The 14,282-nt window shown below is 40.5% G+C and overlaps 1 protein-coding gene across 3 annotated transcripts; it reads left to right on the top strand.

Moving 5' to 3' along the window:
- Nucleotides 1–563: 563 nt before the first annotated feature.
- LOC131240874 (uncharacterized) lies at nucleotides 564–10,364 on the top strand. 3 transcript variants are annotated; one of them, XM_058239391.1, is made up of 5 exons: nucleotides 564–821; nucleotides 931–1,065; nucleotides 1,642–1,679; nucleotides 2,266–2,288; nucleotides 9,828–10,065. In XM_058239391.1, exons 1-5 carry the CDS (start codon nucleotides 657–659, stop codon nucleotides 9,920–9,922), a joined length of 456 nt encoding a protein of 151 aa, XP_058095374.1. In that variant the 5' UTR covers nucleotides 564–656; the 3' UTR covers nucleotides 9,923–10,065. The 3 variants fall into 3 exon arrangements, with proteins under 3 accessions (XP_058095374.1, XP_058095373.1, XP_058095372.1); XM_058239389.1 differs by having other exon boundaries at nucleotides 573–821; nucleotides 2,222–2,288; nucleotides 9,828–10,364; XM_058239390.1 differs by lacking the exons at nucleotides 1,642–1,679; nucleotides 2,266–2,288 and having other exon boundaries at nucleotides 572–821; nucleotides 9,828–10,364.
- Nucleotides 10,365–14,282: the final 3,918 nt, after the last annotated feature.

The raw sequence follows: 14,282 nt of genomic DNA, 5'->3' as shown, positions 1-14,282 counted from the left end.
TCATTTCAAATATCATGACACAATATGCACTTACATTATGTAAGACAGTCATTATATTGACCAGTTGAAAGATAGCCATGGCTTTAAAATAAAGCAATTCAAAATATCAAAGCGCCTACAAATGGCTCACTAATTTCCTAACGGAAGTAAGTTTTTAGATTTCGTCTCCAATGGTTATCAATTATCTTATAATGTGACCACGTAATAATTGCATGATCTTAGTTTTTTAGCATCCTATCATTAGGTTGTAAATGCAAATGAAAATCTCACACTGTGCAAATAAGTGAAGATGCGGGAGGTGGTGGTTATAACAATTCAAGAAGAATGAAAATAATTTTGCACCTCCCATCTTCACTCAGATTTTCAAAGAGGCATCTATATTCAATTTAAATTAGAATTGCAATTTAGGTTCTAGATTGGTGCCAGAAATTAATTGAATTGAGTGGGGTGGAGAAAGAAGAATTATTTGTTTGGAATGTTAACATTAGAATGGGTTTTATAGCAATATATTAAAAAGTAGGGCCATACAAGTCAAAAACCCTTTTTATGGTAATGAAATAAAAAGATAAATCTCCAGTGAAACGGCGTTTGTTTCTGAAATCAACTGACGGAGATCTCTGAAAGGACTCAAGGGAAAGGAGAAGAAAATAAAAAACATGTTACCTTCCTCTTCTTCAGTAACCTTTCCTTCTTTTACACGGACCTTCTCATCTCACTCTAAAAAACATAAGCTTTTTAGCTCCTCTTCTAAAAAACCATCAAGTTCCTTCATCTGTCTGAGGATTGGAGTGGAAGAAATTGCAGAAATTGCCCACAACAAGGTAAACTAAGCAAACTCAATTCAGATTAACAAGAAAAACACCATGGTCAACACAAGCCATTTGCTGATTTTGCTGATTTTCGGTACGAGTTTTGAATTCGTATATATAGGTATTGGTTGCAGCTGCTGTTGCTTCTGCAATTGGGCAGTTCTCGAAGCCTTTCACTTCTTCTATTCTCTACAGAAGGGCAGTTAACTTCAAGGCGGTTATTCAAGCCGGCGGAATGCCTTCCACCCATTCTGCCGTAAGGCGGCTTTTGCTTCTGGACCTTCCTTATTTCTCCGAAATGCTTGTGTTTGTGAACAATCTCAATTTTGTTTAAGATGTAATCTTTTGATGAAACGGATTAAGATGATGATTTTGATATTTATATTCTGGTTTGGTCGGTTTTGAACTCCTAATTTTCATTTTTCAGAGCTATGATCCAATACAGAATTTCTGTAAGAGCCTGTCTATGATCAACTAAGACTGTTAAATAGGAGGAATCCACCATAGATCATGCATGACCCAAAAATAACCATGCCTAGGTAATCACAGCCATTCAATGAAGGCATGTAAAATGTATGGTAAGAGTAAAAGCGGTCTTACCGTCCATCCACAGGTGCTTATTTGAGCGTGTGCGATCACCGATGACGATGATACAGGGATGATAGGTAGTCCAACATGGATCCATCCTATCCAATGGTCATGGATCATAGGTGGGCCCACTCGGGCCCCACATAAATTTGCGCTGTCTCGCTCGGCCATAGCTCATAATTTATGTTTTGTTTATTCATTTCAGAGTTTGATTGTTGATGTTTTCCTTCTCCTGAACTAACAGGGAGTTGTGGCAGTTGCAACCTCACTTGGCCTAGAAAGGTAAGCAGAACCGTTCATCTGTAGGTGGCATTATGCGATCCTCGCACCAAGGATATGTACAGTATTGTACTTGAGCTTTCATTGTGCACCACTGTCCATGGGCAAGTGATCTAGACGAGTGGTATGTTTGGACTCACCATAGATGTATGCCCATAAATCTCCCAGACTGGTAGATCCTAACCAACTGTTGAATACGTTTATATCTTAACCATGCATTTTCAGGCTACAAATTGAAAGGTTAGGTCATTTTTCCATCTCCAATAGATCAATGGCCCAAATCACTAAACCCCAGGGTGCTCTTGGTGCACATTGAGAATTCGAGTAATTTGTGCATATACCCATAGATCATATAATTCCTCCTTTTGTAGCTTTAAATGATGGGTTTCTCATCTTTTAGAACATGGGTAATATCTGTTGGTTGATGAATCTGTTACAACAGTAGATGTTTTCTTTTTTCCCCCTCTTCATACAAGGATTCTTGAAGTTATTGTGTGGTTGGCTTGGTTGTGGTTTTATTCAGTTTTGTGGGCTATTAAATGCAGGGGTTTCTCAGATTCAATTTTTGGCATGTCCGTTGTTTTTGCAGCCTTTGTAATGTACGATGCTCAGGTAGATATTTTTACTTTGGTTTTGATTTTCCATAATGAAGCTATGCTAATTTGAACATTCTCATTAAAATGATTGTTCGCAGTTTGGTTAAATTTACCCAATAAGAGCCAAAAACCTGTGGTTGCACTTGAAGATGCTGCCAGTTTTGCAGTGGGCATGAAAAACAAATGGGATGAATAGGCCTTAAATTGGAAATATACGACTGACAGTTTTGCAGGCTGATAGTTTTGATGAAGAATCCAAAGCTTCAATATGGCTCACAGAATTACATTAAATTGCAATTTTTACATGAAATACTGGAAATGGAATGCTGTGCAGCGCGAGATGTCACATTGCACAAAGTTGTTAACCTTTATATAGTTTAGGCTGTTTGCAAAAAGTAGGCAAAGTAACAATTATCAGTTGAATTTGGACTATTGTTCTTACTTGAGAGTCAAGATAGATTGTCAAAATACTCCGATCAACTTTAAAATTCTGAAGATGCAAACATAATGTAGTTAGCTTAGTATTATGCCCTTTGTTATGTTATCTTCATAAGTGGGAGGATTTGGAGCCACTCCTCTCTATATGAAGGCTACATGTCTCAATCAATGATAGGCATCTATGAGCATTTACCTAGCGTTTTGTTTTGGAAATAGGGCTAAACTCCTTTGCAATAAACATTTAGATGTTGTTTCCTAGAGTTTTATCATGCAAAGAGGACAAAATGCCATAAGGATAGGCATTTAGGTGACTAATCTCGGATTTAACATACATAGAGGGATAAATGCTACAAGGATAGGCATTTTGGTGCCTTTATGTAGAATTTTAACATGAAAAGAAGGACACACGTCTTAAGGATGGGCATATGAACATCTTTATCTAGAGATTCAATTTGAAAATAGGGTTAAATGCCTATAGGGCTTGTTTGGTTTTCCAATTACAATGGTAAATGGCTATAAATGAGTAATGATTATTTACAATTGTAATTGTGTGATGGTATCACTTACATTTGACTACAATGATGATTTTGTTACATTGTTTGTTTCACCCAGAAATCGCTATAAAAATGGTGGCTTTATAGAGTGAAAATGTAATGAGTACAATTTGCTTTACATACTTCCTTTACAAGTGTATTTGATTCTCGATCAACCAGCCATAATTCCTATTCAAACAAATACTTGGAAATGATAATGATGGCTCATTTACTTTGCATTTTATAGGAAATTGGAAAACCAAACAGGCCCTTAGAATAGGTGCTTGGCTGCCTTTTCCATGCGTTTGAACATGGAAAGAGGGATAAATGCTATAAGGATAGTCATCTATGTGGCCTTATGTTGAGTTTAACATGAAAGGAAGGGTACACCTCTCAAGACTGTGTCTAAACACCTTTACTCGGAGTTTGAATTTGAAAATAGGGCTAATTGCCTTTATAGGATAAGCATGTAATTGCCTTTTCATAGAGTTTAACATGAAAATAAGGGTCTAGGTGCCTTTACCTGAAATTATGATTTGAAAATTGGCCGAATGCCTTTAGAATGGAAGGAGGGATAAATGCCTTAAGAATAGATATTTAGGTGCCTTTATCTAGAACTTGAACATGACAAGAAGGTTACATGTCTTAAGGATGGGCATTTCGATCCCTTTACATGGAGTCTCAATTTTGAAAATAGGGCTAAATGCCTTTTGGTTAGGCATGTATGTGCCTTTTCCGACAGTTGAACATTAAAAGAGGGTAAAATGCCTTACATATAGGCATTGGTGCTTTTATGTAGAGTTTAACATGAAAAAAGCGATGAACACCTCAAGGATAAGCATCTAGGTGCCAAAGTAGGGTTAAATGCCTTTAGAATTGCATTTTGGTGCCTTTAGGAACTTACAAACAGGATAAATGCTTAGGTATAGTCATTTAGGTGCCTTTTATCTAAACTTTTACATGAAAAGAAAGCTAGAAGTCTCATGGATAGCATCTAAAAGCCTTTACGTAGGGTTTCAATTTGAAAATAGGGCTAAATGCCTTTTGGATGGGCATTTAGGGACCTCCTTGTAGAGTTCTAATATATACTTGTAAAGTTTTGAAGTGGGTATTTTGGGGCTTTTCATAGACTTTTGGCATGATTGTTGGTGCAACAACTCTTATGATGCAAACATCCTTTCCCCATCGCTTCTTAGTGGCGGTGGTATAAAAAAAAGAAAGAAGAAGCAAGGGTAGCGGACTGCTACTAATTGGTGGAAAACCAGATAGTATGGAATCTGGTCTTCACAAGGGATTTGCTAGAGTGAGAAGAGATGGTGTTCATAAATATGATGGGTCTTCTCTCAGTTGTAGGAATTCACCAAGCTAGGGAGGATTTCCTGCGGCAGCAATGGGATCCATCTAAATCCTTCATGTTTCGATCTCTCGCCCCAAAGATGATCTTTGAAAATGGTCCAGAAGCGCTAATAAGTTGGGTTGGAAATCAAAAGCCCCAGTCCCCTGAGTTATGACTTTTGCTTGGGTTGGGTTCTAAGGCAGTTTGAAGTGGCATGGTCAATGCCTTGGTTTATTCATCAAATGTTTGAGCCGTGGAGGATTCACCATTCTTGGAGGACACCAAAAACTCTTTGGGAGTTGCGTTTCTTGGCAATCCTATGGACAATTTGTAAGGAACCTTTAGGATAGGCATTTAGGTGCCTTTACTTAAAGAGTTTTAAAATGAAAAAGGAGAGGTATAATAAGCATTTAGGTGCTTTTAGCTAGAGTTTCAATTTTGAAATAGGATTCAGTGCCTTTAGCATAGGCATTTAGGTGCCTTTTCCTAGAGTTTCAACTTGAAAATAGGGATAAATTACTTATAGATAGGCATTTAGGGGTCTTTATCTAGAATTTGAACATTAAAGGCTACATGTCTCAAGGATAGGCATCTAGGTGCCTTTACCTAGAGTTATGATTTCAAAAGTAAGGCTGGATTTGCAGCAATTGAAACCATAAATTCCATACACAATAGAGGTATATGATAGATCTTTATTTTTAGGTAATGAATGGAGTTCTTCCATTCTATCCCATTCATTGGTATTGGTCATTGATACTGGAAAAATCGTCTCATTTGTTCTAGTTCATGATTTGAACAAGTTTTACATACAGCCTAGTACCTCGACGCTGAGGACATCCTCGAAGAGCTAGGGATTTAAATGTCTTTAAGAAAAGAAATTTCATGCCTTTACCTAGAGCTTCAACTTGAAAATGGGCTAAATGCTTTTAAGGTAAGCATTTATGTGTGTTTTTCTAGACTTCTAACATTAAAGAGGAGTAAATGAATGAAGGATAGGAATTTAATTTGGTTGTTAGGACCATTGTCACATCCGTGAGACTTATTTCGACGAGCTTTCGGCATCATTTCCTCAATTCTAGCGAGCTTCTTAGTGGCTTTTTCTCTTCTTTTTTTTTGAAGATTTCCAACCACACTCTCCAACGTAGAAGTTATGATGACCAAAGGAAGGTTTGGGTTAGGATAATAGTGACTTTCGTGTGTTGTTGTTGTTTTGTTGGTGGGTATCAATGATGGGAGTTTGTAAAAGGGAGGAGGGTATAGTGGTTCCCTTTATAATTTTTTTTTTTTTTTATGGGTATGAATAGTGGGAGTTTGTGAAAGGGATGAATTAAGAAAAATGCTGTAATGGATGAATATTGTAGTGAAAGAATGTTAAAATAGATGAACAGTCATAACTGTCATAACCCCCTTTGGGTCGCAGATCCCACGAAAGCGATCATAACTCTCTCACCACGTGTCTGATTTGGGTGATTTTGTACTCGTTGAAATTATATTTTGATGAAATTTCAAATGGAGTTGGAATCACCTCATTTGGACACTATTTGATTGCCCAAAGGTGTGCCCAAAGTTTTGTGTCGAAAAAAGGAACGCTCTGGAAGGAAGTCATAAGTAGGAAGTACAGAGTGTGGCCCAAGGATTCCTCGTCGTATAGAGCTTCAGGCATTTGGAGAGTTAATATGAAGCTGAAAGGTTACCTTCAAGCGGGGGTCTGTTTCGGTGTATGCTCAGGCATGAAAATCTGCTTCTAGAAGAACATTTGGTTAGGCGAGAGATGTTTGCTAGATCAATTTCCAAACTTAGCTTGCACAGTGCTGGATTTGGATGTTATTGTGGATAAGTGCTATGTAAGGCAGCAGTCTTGATGGGGACATCACGCGCATACGCGCGTGCACGCCGCCCTAGGGAGGGCCCCACCGGCGATCTGGCTCAATGATGACATCCAGGGAGGGTCTACTACTTAGAAGATGGAGTTTTAGTTCATTAGAATGAGCTCAATAATCAAGTAAAACCTATTATGGGATTTCATAATCGGGGCCCACTAGTCAGATTGATTTCATATTTTAGGTTTTGATTATTTATATTATTTAGAACATCATAAACGCTTTAGATTTCTTTATTTGGTTTTTATTTTAGTTTACTTCATCGCCAAGTAATATGTTGTGCACATAGCGCGAGTTTTGGGGTATAGAATTTTCTTATAAATAAGCACCCCTTGTAATTCTTTTGATTCATTCAAGTTTAATAAAAAATTTCTGCTTAATTTTTTTGCTCTCTTCGTAAGTTGTAGAAGAATTCAAAAGTGGGTGCGAAGCCCTCCCTTTTCAAAGGGCTGAGATTAAAGTGGGTGCGAAGCCCTCCCTTTTCGAAGGGTTAACTACCGTGGTGCGAAGCCATGTTTATCCTCATCCGCCCCTTCATCTTATTTCATCATTCCCACAACCATCTTCGCGCCCAATCCGTTTATTTTATAGTTGTTCGTCCCTCCACAGCCAGTTTTCAGAATCTGATCCTGCAAGAGGGCTGAAACTTCAACGGAGCATCACGACCAGACCACAGCCCGGATCGACGTGAAATTTGAAGGTCTTGCAGCCCCAACCTGGCCGACTAGGGCCAAAAGGCCGATTTAGGAAGGCGGGCCTTCATCGAACATGCGGCCAGCCCATTTGCGCACGGGCGTCAGCCCCGGGGCACCGTCTGCACGCGGGAGCTATTTCTGGGTCAGGTTTTTCTCTTGTTTTTCTCTTTTCATCTCTAATTTTATAAACCCTAACCCTAGATTAACCTAAATCCCCAATTTCTATCTCTTTTCTCACCCTAGGGTTCCTTGATTTGAAATTCGTGAATTCCTTGGATTAGGGATTGATTGTCATGCATGTGTGGATGATTTCTATTTCCCTTTGAGTATTGTTTGGTTCATAATTTTTATTGATCCAGCCCTAACGTGTGTAGGCCTGGACCCACATATATTCCCCTTAATTGAATATTTGGACTTTTGTGTGGGATGTGGAATTTGTGTAATTGTTTATGAACTATGTGATTTTAAATCTGAAATCTTGCACATCATATCTGAATTTCATGTCTTGTATCAAGTCTCCTGGTCATTGGCTGCCAATGCTTCGGAAAAATCTCTTAGAAATCGAAGCTGATGAGCTGATGTCCCTGCTGAGCATGCTAGATAGTGTGGGTCTATCAGAGGAGTTGGACACAGTTCGATGGAAAGATAGCAATTCTGGACATTTTTCTGTTTCTTCTTTCATTCTCTTTCAGGCCCAGGGGCTGAGACCCGAAATGTTTTTTGTTCAGTGTTTAGGTCCTGTGGGGCATCTTCTAAGGTCTCAGCTTTTGCGTGGCTGGTTAGCTGGGGAAGAGTCCTTACGATTGAAAATTTGAGGAAGCAGGGTCTAGTTATTATCAACACTTGCCCCATGTGCTTGTGCAGTGCAGAAACGGTGAATCATCGTCTCCTGCTATGTCCTTTTTGCCAAGGAAGTGTGGAATTATTTTCCGTCTTCTTTTGGGGTGGTGTGGATTTTTCCCAATTCAGTATATGATTTTCTCGTTCAGTGGCATGGTGGCGGTATTGGGAAATTGAGTCATAAGGTCTGAAGGCTGTCGCTCCTCGCAGGGCGATTGTGCATCTAGATTGAGAGAAACAATAGGTGCTTTAAGGATACTTTTAAGGATGCTAAGTCAGTTTCCCATGGCTCGCATTTTCTTACTGTCGGGTGGGTAGCTGCGTCCGATAAGCTTGGAGTGTGTAATTTGACAGGCTTTGATTGGTCTGCCCTTAAATTTCTTTTTTGTTATTTTCTTTGCGGCTTTGCTGCCGCCTTTATAAATTTCCAGTTACCCTTTTTTAAAAAAAAAAAGGAGCATTAAATGCCTTAAGGAAAGGCATTTTCGTGCCTTTATCTAGAATTTTGGCATGAAAAGAAGACTGCATGTCTTAACGATAGGCGTCCAGTGCCTTTACCAAAAGCTATGATTTGAAAATAGGGCTTAATGCCTTTCGGATAGGCATTTAGATACCATTTTCCATGAGTTTTAAGATGGAAAGAGAGGTAGATGCCTTTAGATCAGGCATTTAGGTGCCTTTATCTAGAATTTTAACATGAAAAGAGGGATACATATCCATTGAAGGATAGGCATTTTAGGTGCCTTTACCTAAAGTTTCAATTTCAAAATAGGGTTTTTGCCTTCCGGGTAGGGCATTTATGTATTTGCGATAAGGCTTAGATGATGATGATAGACATTTATTGGCGCTTTTCTTAAGAGTTTGACATGAAAAGAGGGATCAATGCCGTAAGGATAGTCATTTAGGTGCCTTTATCTTGAATTTTAGCATTAAAAAAGGGCTATATGTGATAGGCGTCAAGGTGCCTTCACTTGAGTTTCAATCTGAAAATATGTCTAAATGCCTATAGGATAAGTATTTAGGTGCCTTTCCCTAGAGTTTTAACATTAAAAGAAGAATATATGCCTAAAGGATGGGGATTTAGGTGCCTCTATCTAGAATTTTAACATGAAAAGAAGACCGCAAATCTTAGGGTTAGGTGTCTAGGCACCTATATTTTCAAATTGAAAATAGATCTAAATGCCTTTATGATAGGCATTTATAAGCCTTTTTGCTAGCGTTTTTAGATGAAAACAGGTGTAAATGAATTACAGTTGGCATTTAGGTTCATCTACAATTTCAACATGCAAAGAAGGCTATGTGTCTCAAGGATATACGTTTAGGTGTGTTTACCTGAAGTTATGATTGGAAATATGGCTAAATGCCTTTAGAATGGGCATTTAGGTGCCTCCTCCTAGAGTTTTTAACTCGTGAATAGGGATAAATGCCTGAGGAGAACATATCTCAAGGATAGGGTTGACAATGGGCCGGGCTTTTCAATGGACAGTTTGGATCAGGCTCACTTCTCTTGCTTCCTTGGCAGATTTGCAGGTTGGTGATGAGCAGATCTTTTCTTTGACCAGTGTCTTTAATATAAAAAATAAAAAATCATAATACAGCACCTCCACACTGTCCTCTGTCATGAAAATGCTTGTTTAGCCTCTGGCACTTGTTTCTCAATAATGTAAGTTTTATCCGTTTGTATGAACATATCAGGATTACATTATGGATTGAACTACTCCCACAGACCTGAAATTTCCATCCTTCCTGGGTTTTTTCCCCCCATTTTCTGTAATTATGTTTGCTATGGTTAACGGATGTGGTTTTAATGTGGAAATGCCTTTTATCTTGCAGGGGGTGAGAAGGGAAGCGGGCTACCATGCAAAGATACTCAACAGAATGATAGAAAAGAAGCAAGAAAAGGCAATTCCCATACAGGAAAAAGATGAACTGATTGATTCCAAACAAGGAACATCCTCCATAGCTGCAGATAGTCTTTCTACCCTCTTCTCTCTGTCTGAGGAGTCAAGAACACCAAATGCAACAGCCCCAATTCGTACATCAGAAAATGCAGCGAGTAGACCCACTACCATGAAGTCGCTGTCTAGTGTAGCAGTCAACGGGGAACAAGCAGTGGAGAATGCTTATAGCAGTTACCTTCCATTGAAAGAATCAGTAGGGCACACTGAAATTGAGGTTGTAGTTGGAGCTTTTCTGGGTTTTCTCGTAAGTTTAGCGGTTTACTCAATAGCTTAATTTTGTACTAAGTTAAAGGGTGCGTTTGGTTGCACAAAACATCGTGATATTTCATGATAACATGATATCTGGTGCAACCAGACCCACTCTAATGTAATTTCAGATGTAGTAAATATCCACTACAAACTCCGGATTGTTTGCGTGTCATGCATGTGAGACATCTGAGCTGTCCAAAAGGTGGGACACGTCTTGAAGATCACCAGGAGGGGGAAATTTGGACTGGTCCACTCAATGCGCAGGCCACGCTGTCAAGATCAATCGACAGCTGATGATCTGAACTCAATGTAGGAGTGTGACCTACCTACCTAGCGAGTGGATCCAACTGATTTCCATTGCAGATTATATTCACGCTGCAGACCCTCCTTTGTACAACTAGCATTGCCTACATGCAGGATCCGTTCGGGGGAAGATGTGACTGTATCTTAAAGTTCACTTACAGTTGGTTGTCCGTGACCAACATACAGCCGATGGTCTACATGTTATCGTTGCTGGTGGACTGCGCACTCCTCCTCCACGTGTTTCCTTGGTGAAACAATCCTAACAATTGGTTAAGATCATCCAAACCGATTGATCAAAATGGGGCCTGCCTATCCAGTAGTTTTCCTCTTTGGTATCACCAGTGCTTGCTTGGGCCATTTGCCTTGTCCCTTGTTAGATCATCTCTGTTAAGGTGTAGCTAGCAGACCAGCTGCCGTGCCAATGTACAGGACTACCACATCTGACCATCAGGTGTGGCCCACTGTGAAATTTCTCTGCTTCAAAAATCAATCTGGTCCACTATGTGGGAGACGCCAACTAGGCCGTGCCAATCTGCTGCTTGTCCAAGTCCAGCTCAGAAGATAAAGGACCCCAGTCTTGGGCTGGATACACACTGCACACTAGCAGAATAGTCGGGCTGTCAATGGTCGGTATGTTGGGCTGGGCCGGGTCCGGCCCATGGAAGACATGTTCAGGTCCAGCTAAAGAGGAGTCATCTGATACTTGGGCTGCATTTGACACTTGATACGCGGCACTCAGAAATTGTTGTACGCGTAGCATACATTGACTGAAGTTAAACGGACTAATTTGGGGTCCCTCTGTTTCATAGTCACTTCCCAAGTTCATGTCGGTTCAGCAATCCTAACCCCTAATTGGTGAGTGCTTGTCCATGAAAAAAGGACTGTTTGATATTCTTCATTTTTAATTGTCCAATAAATGATCATGTAAATTTAGAACGATAATCTGGACAGTTTTAACTTGACTTGCTTGTATGCCACGTGTGCAATTTCTAAGTAATTTTTAAATGCATGCGTATCATCCGTAATACTTTCCCAGAGTAGCAGTGACTTTCTCCCAGCTAAATTAACTCAACGCCAGTTTCGGGTCCGACGCACGACCCTCGATGTTCAGCTCAAACCCGGCCTAACGTGTGCGGCGGAGCCAGATGAGCCAGCCAAGTCCAATAGCCCAAATAAATGAACCAGCCTGATTTGGGGCGAGGGCGTGTTGGTAGTGGGACCCACTATATGAACGGCGCTGATCTGGCAAAGGGGTGCAGTGGTCGAATTTGCATTTCTCATCCGCATACGCGGCGATTCGGCCTCCATGTCCACTGTGAACACGCGTCCTTTGTTCACGTTTAATCAAGTACCTCCCCAGAGAGATGTGTATGTGAAATCCGATCCGTCCATCGGTTGCTCCATGAGATCTCATGTTAGGACGTGATCCCAGAAATCAGCCCGATACGAAATTAGGCCACATCAAAGAAAACAATGACAACGCGACGCACACAATTAACACGTTCTTGGGGCCACCAAAATTTTAGCACAGGCTGATATTTGAATTTCCTCATCATCATGTATGTCCTCACCTTATGAACGGGTTAGATGCCATGCAAACATTACGGAGGACGTGATGAAGGTTTCAACAGTGGGCGTTCCCACTCCTACTGCTACATTTCGTGTAGCCTACTTAAGTTCTCTCAATCTGATTTTTGGACTTTACTATCTAAAAGATGTGGCGTAACTGAAGGACGGAATAGATTTCACACAAAGGTGGGCCTCACATATCTTTTAGTTGCACGCGCTTTTCCGTCCAGTTAAACGCGGCCGGGTAGTGACTCGCGTTGCTAGAACCAGGCGAAGCGCCCCCGACCACTCATCTCAACCGCATTAGGTCGTTAGACAGGCGTACAAGCAACAGTGGTGGAGATGTAGGCCCGACGGACATGAATCCTCTACAACTCGCGTTTTATGCGTTAGGCCCACCGTATAAAACATGTTGGGAGAGCTTGGGCGTCTTACGCTCTGGGTCAGAACGCTAGGGGGTGTTTGGCGCATGGAATGCGGGACGATCAGCTGAAATGGGATTCAAAAAAATGTAATTACTATATAATTGGGAGTGTCTTCTGTTGCCTTGGGATAAGCCTAATTTCATGCCGTCTGTAACAAGGTGAGATTACTTCTTTAGTTATATTTGTTCTTTGATTTGCTGTATATTGAATAAATATACCTGCCATTATTTGAAATTATTGACAATGACACATATATGTTATATCCAAATTGTTCGTCTGTTTTGTAATCTCATTTTATGGCATGGGCCTAAAACTAAGCCAGATCCAAAACTTATGGGGCCGTAAAGAAGTTTTCAACGGTAGGTGTTCAATCCCCACTGTTTTTTGTGGTGGGGTCCACTTGAGCTTTAAATCAACCTGATTTTTTGGCCCAATCTAAAAAAATTGAATGGATGGTGTAGATATAGCTCATAGATCATGGTGGGACCTACACAGCTTGTTATCACCGAGTGAAATTGGCATGCAATCAAATGCAATTCCATCCCACCTAATCTCGAGCCAATGCCCACTCAGGGTGTATTTGGCCGAGTGCTAGGTATGAGATAAAAACGTTTTATGAGGGTTATACTGTTTATATCCCATCTCTTTTTCTTTTTGAGACGGCGGGATAAAAATCTTTTCACTGCACCCTCGTAAATAGTTCTAGATTCCACCAATCCCAAGATATAGGTTTTCACCCCAGTGTAAGACCCACCAAGATATCTACTCTCTTCATTATTTCACCTGCCTACATTTAGCCATAAAATTCCTTTGAGTCAGCTATAAAGCAGTGAGTGGGGCACACTATGAGAAGCCGTGGAGATGCAAACTCATTCATTTGTGACCATCCAAATAACCTGCTGTATATCCCATCGACTATCCTAAACCCACGGGATCAACGGAAAAACACTGACACTACCGTGATTACCTTAGAAGCCATTCCATCCCACCTAATCCTATGGGGCGTGTTTGGGCAGTGGGATTAGAAGGGATTAGGAGGGATGGGATTCATATGGTCCTGTGCCAATTGCACTACGTGTTTGGGGTCCCATGCCAATTTTACTCAATGTTAGCAAGTTGTGTAGGTCTCAACATGATGTGTGGGCTATATCCACACCGTCTACCCATAATTTTTTGAGATTATTTTAGAGCATGGACCAAAAAGTCAGGCAAATCTAAAGCTCAAGTGGACCCCACCATAGAAAGCAATGGGGATTGAATACTTACTATTGAAAACTTCTTTAGGGCCACATAAGTTTTAGATCTACCTCATTTTAGGCTCATGTTAAAAAATGAGGTTACAAAACAAATGAACGGTTTAGATATAACACGTGTATTATTCATAGTAATATCAAATGATGATGGGTACATCCATTTAATGTACCACCGTATTACCAACAAAGCATGGCATTAAACACATCCCATGGCAACAGGGACCATCCCTGCCATCGGTAATAATTATGTTTCTTGAATCCCATCCCACCCAATCCCTTCTAATCCCACCGCCCAAACACGCCCTTACATTCCAAGCGAGACCATCCACGCAGCTCTGCTAAATTGATCTGAGATTCACCACGACCTGCCACGTTACCGTGTGGGGGCACGTGTTGACTTTAGAGTTACAGACGTGTCCATCAAAGGCACCTGCTTGCGACCAACGTGCACATGCACGTCGAAACGTGTCAGTCTCCTTCACGAAACGACCACCTATATATATATATATATATATCCAAGCGTCTACG

This window comes from Magnolia sinica, chromosome 3 (genome assembly GCF_029962835.1).
Source record: "Magnolia sinica isolate HGM2019 chromosome 3, MsV1, whole genome shotgun sequence".
Taxonomy (NCBI): domain Eukaryota; kingdom Viridiplantae; phylum Streptophyta; class Magnoliopsida; order Magnoliales; family Magnoliaceae; genus Magnolia; species Magnolia sinica.
The sequence above is the reverse complement of the archived record's forward strand: the minus strand, read 5'-3'. Positions and strand labels throughout refer to the sequence as shown.

What these genes read in the sequence shown, in the direction of transcription:
- LOC131240874 (XM_058239389.1), top strand. Translation starts at nt 657, where the DNA reads ATGTTACCTTCCTCTTCTTCAGTAACCTTTCCTTCTTTTACACGGACC. An exon ending in CAGAAATTGCCCACAACAAG is followed by an intron (nt 822 to 930) that starts GTAAACTAAGCA and finishes TCGTATATATAG; the next exon opens with GTATTGGTTGCAGCTGCTGT. An exon ending in TTGTAATGTACGATGCTCAG is followed by an intron (nt 2,289 to 9,827) that starts GTAGATATTTTT and finishes TTTATCTTGCAG; the next exon opens with GGGGTGAGAAGGGAAGCGGG.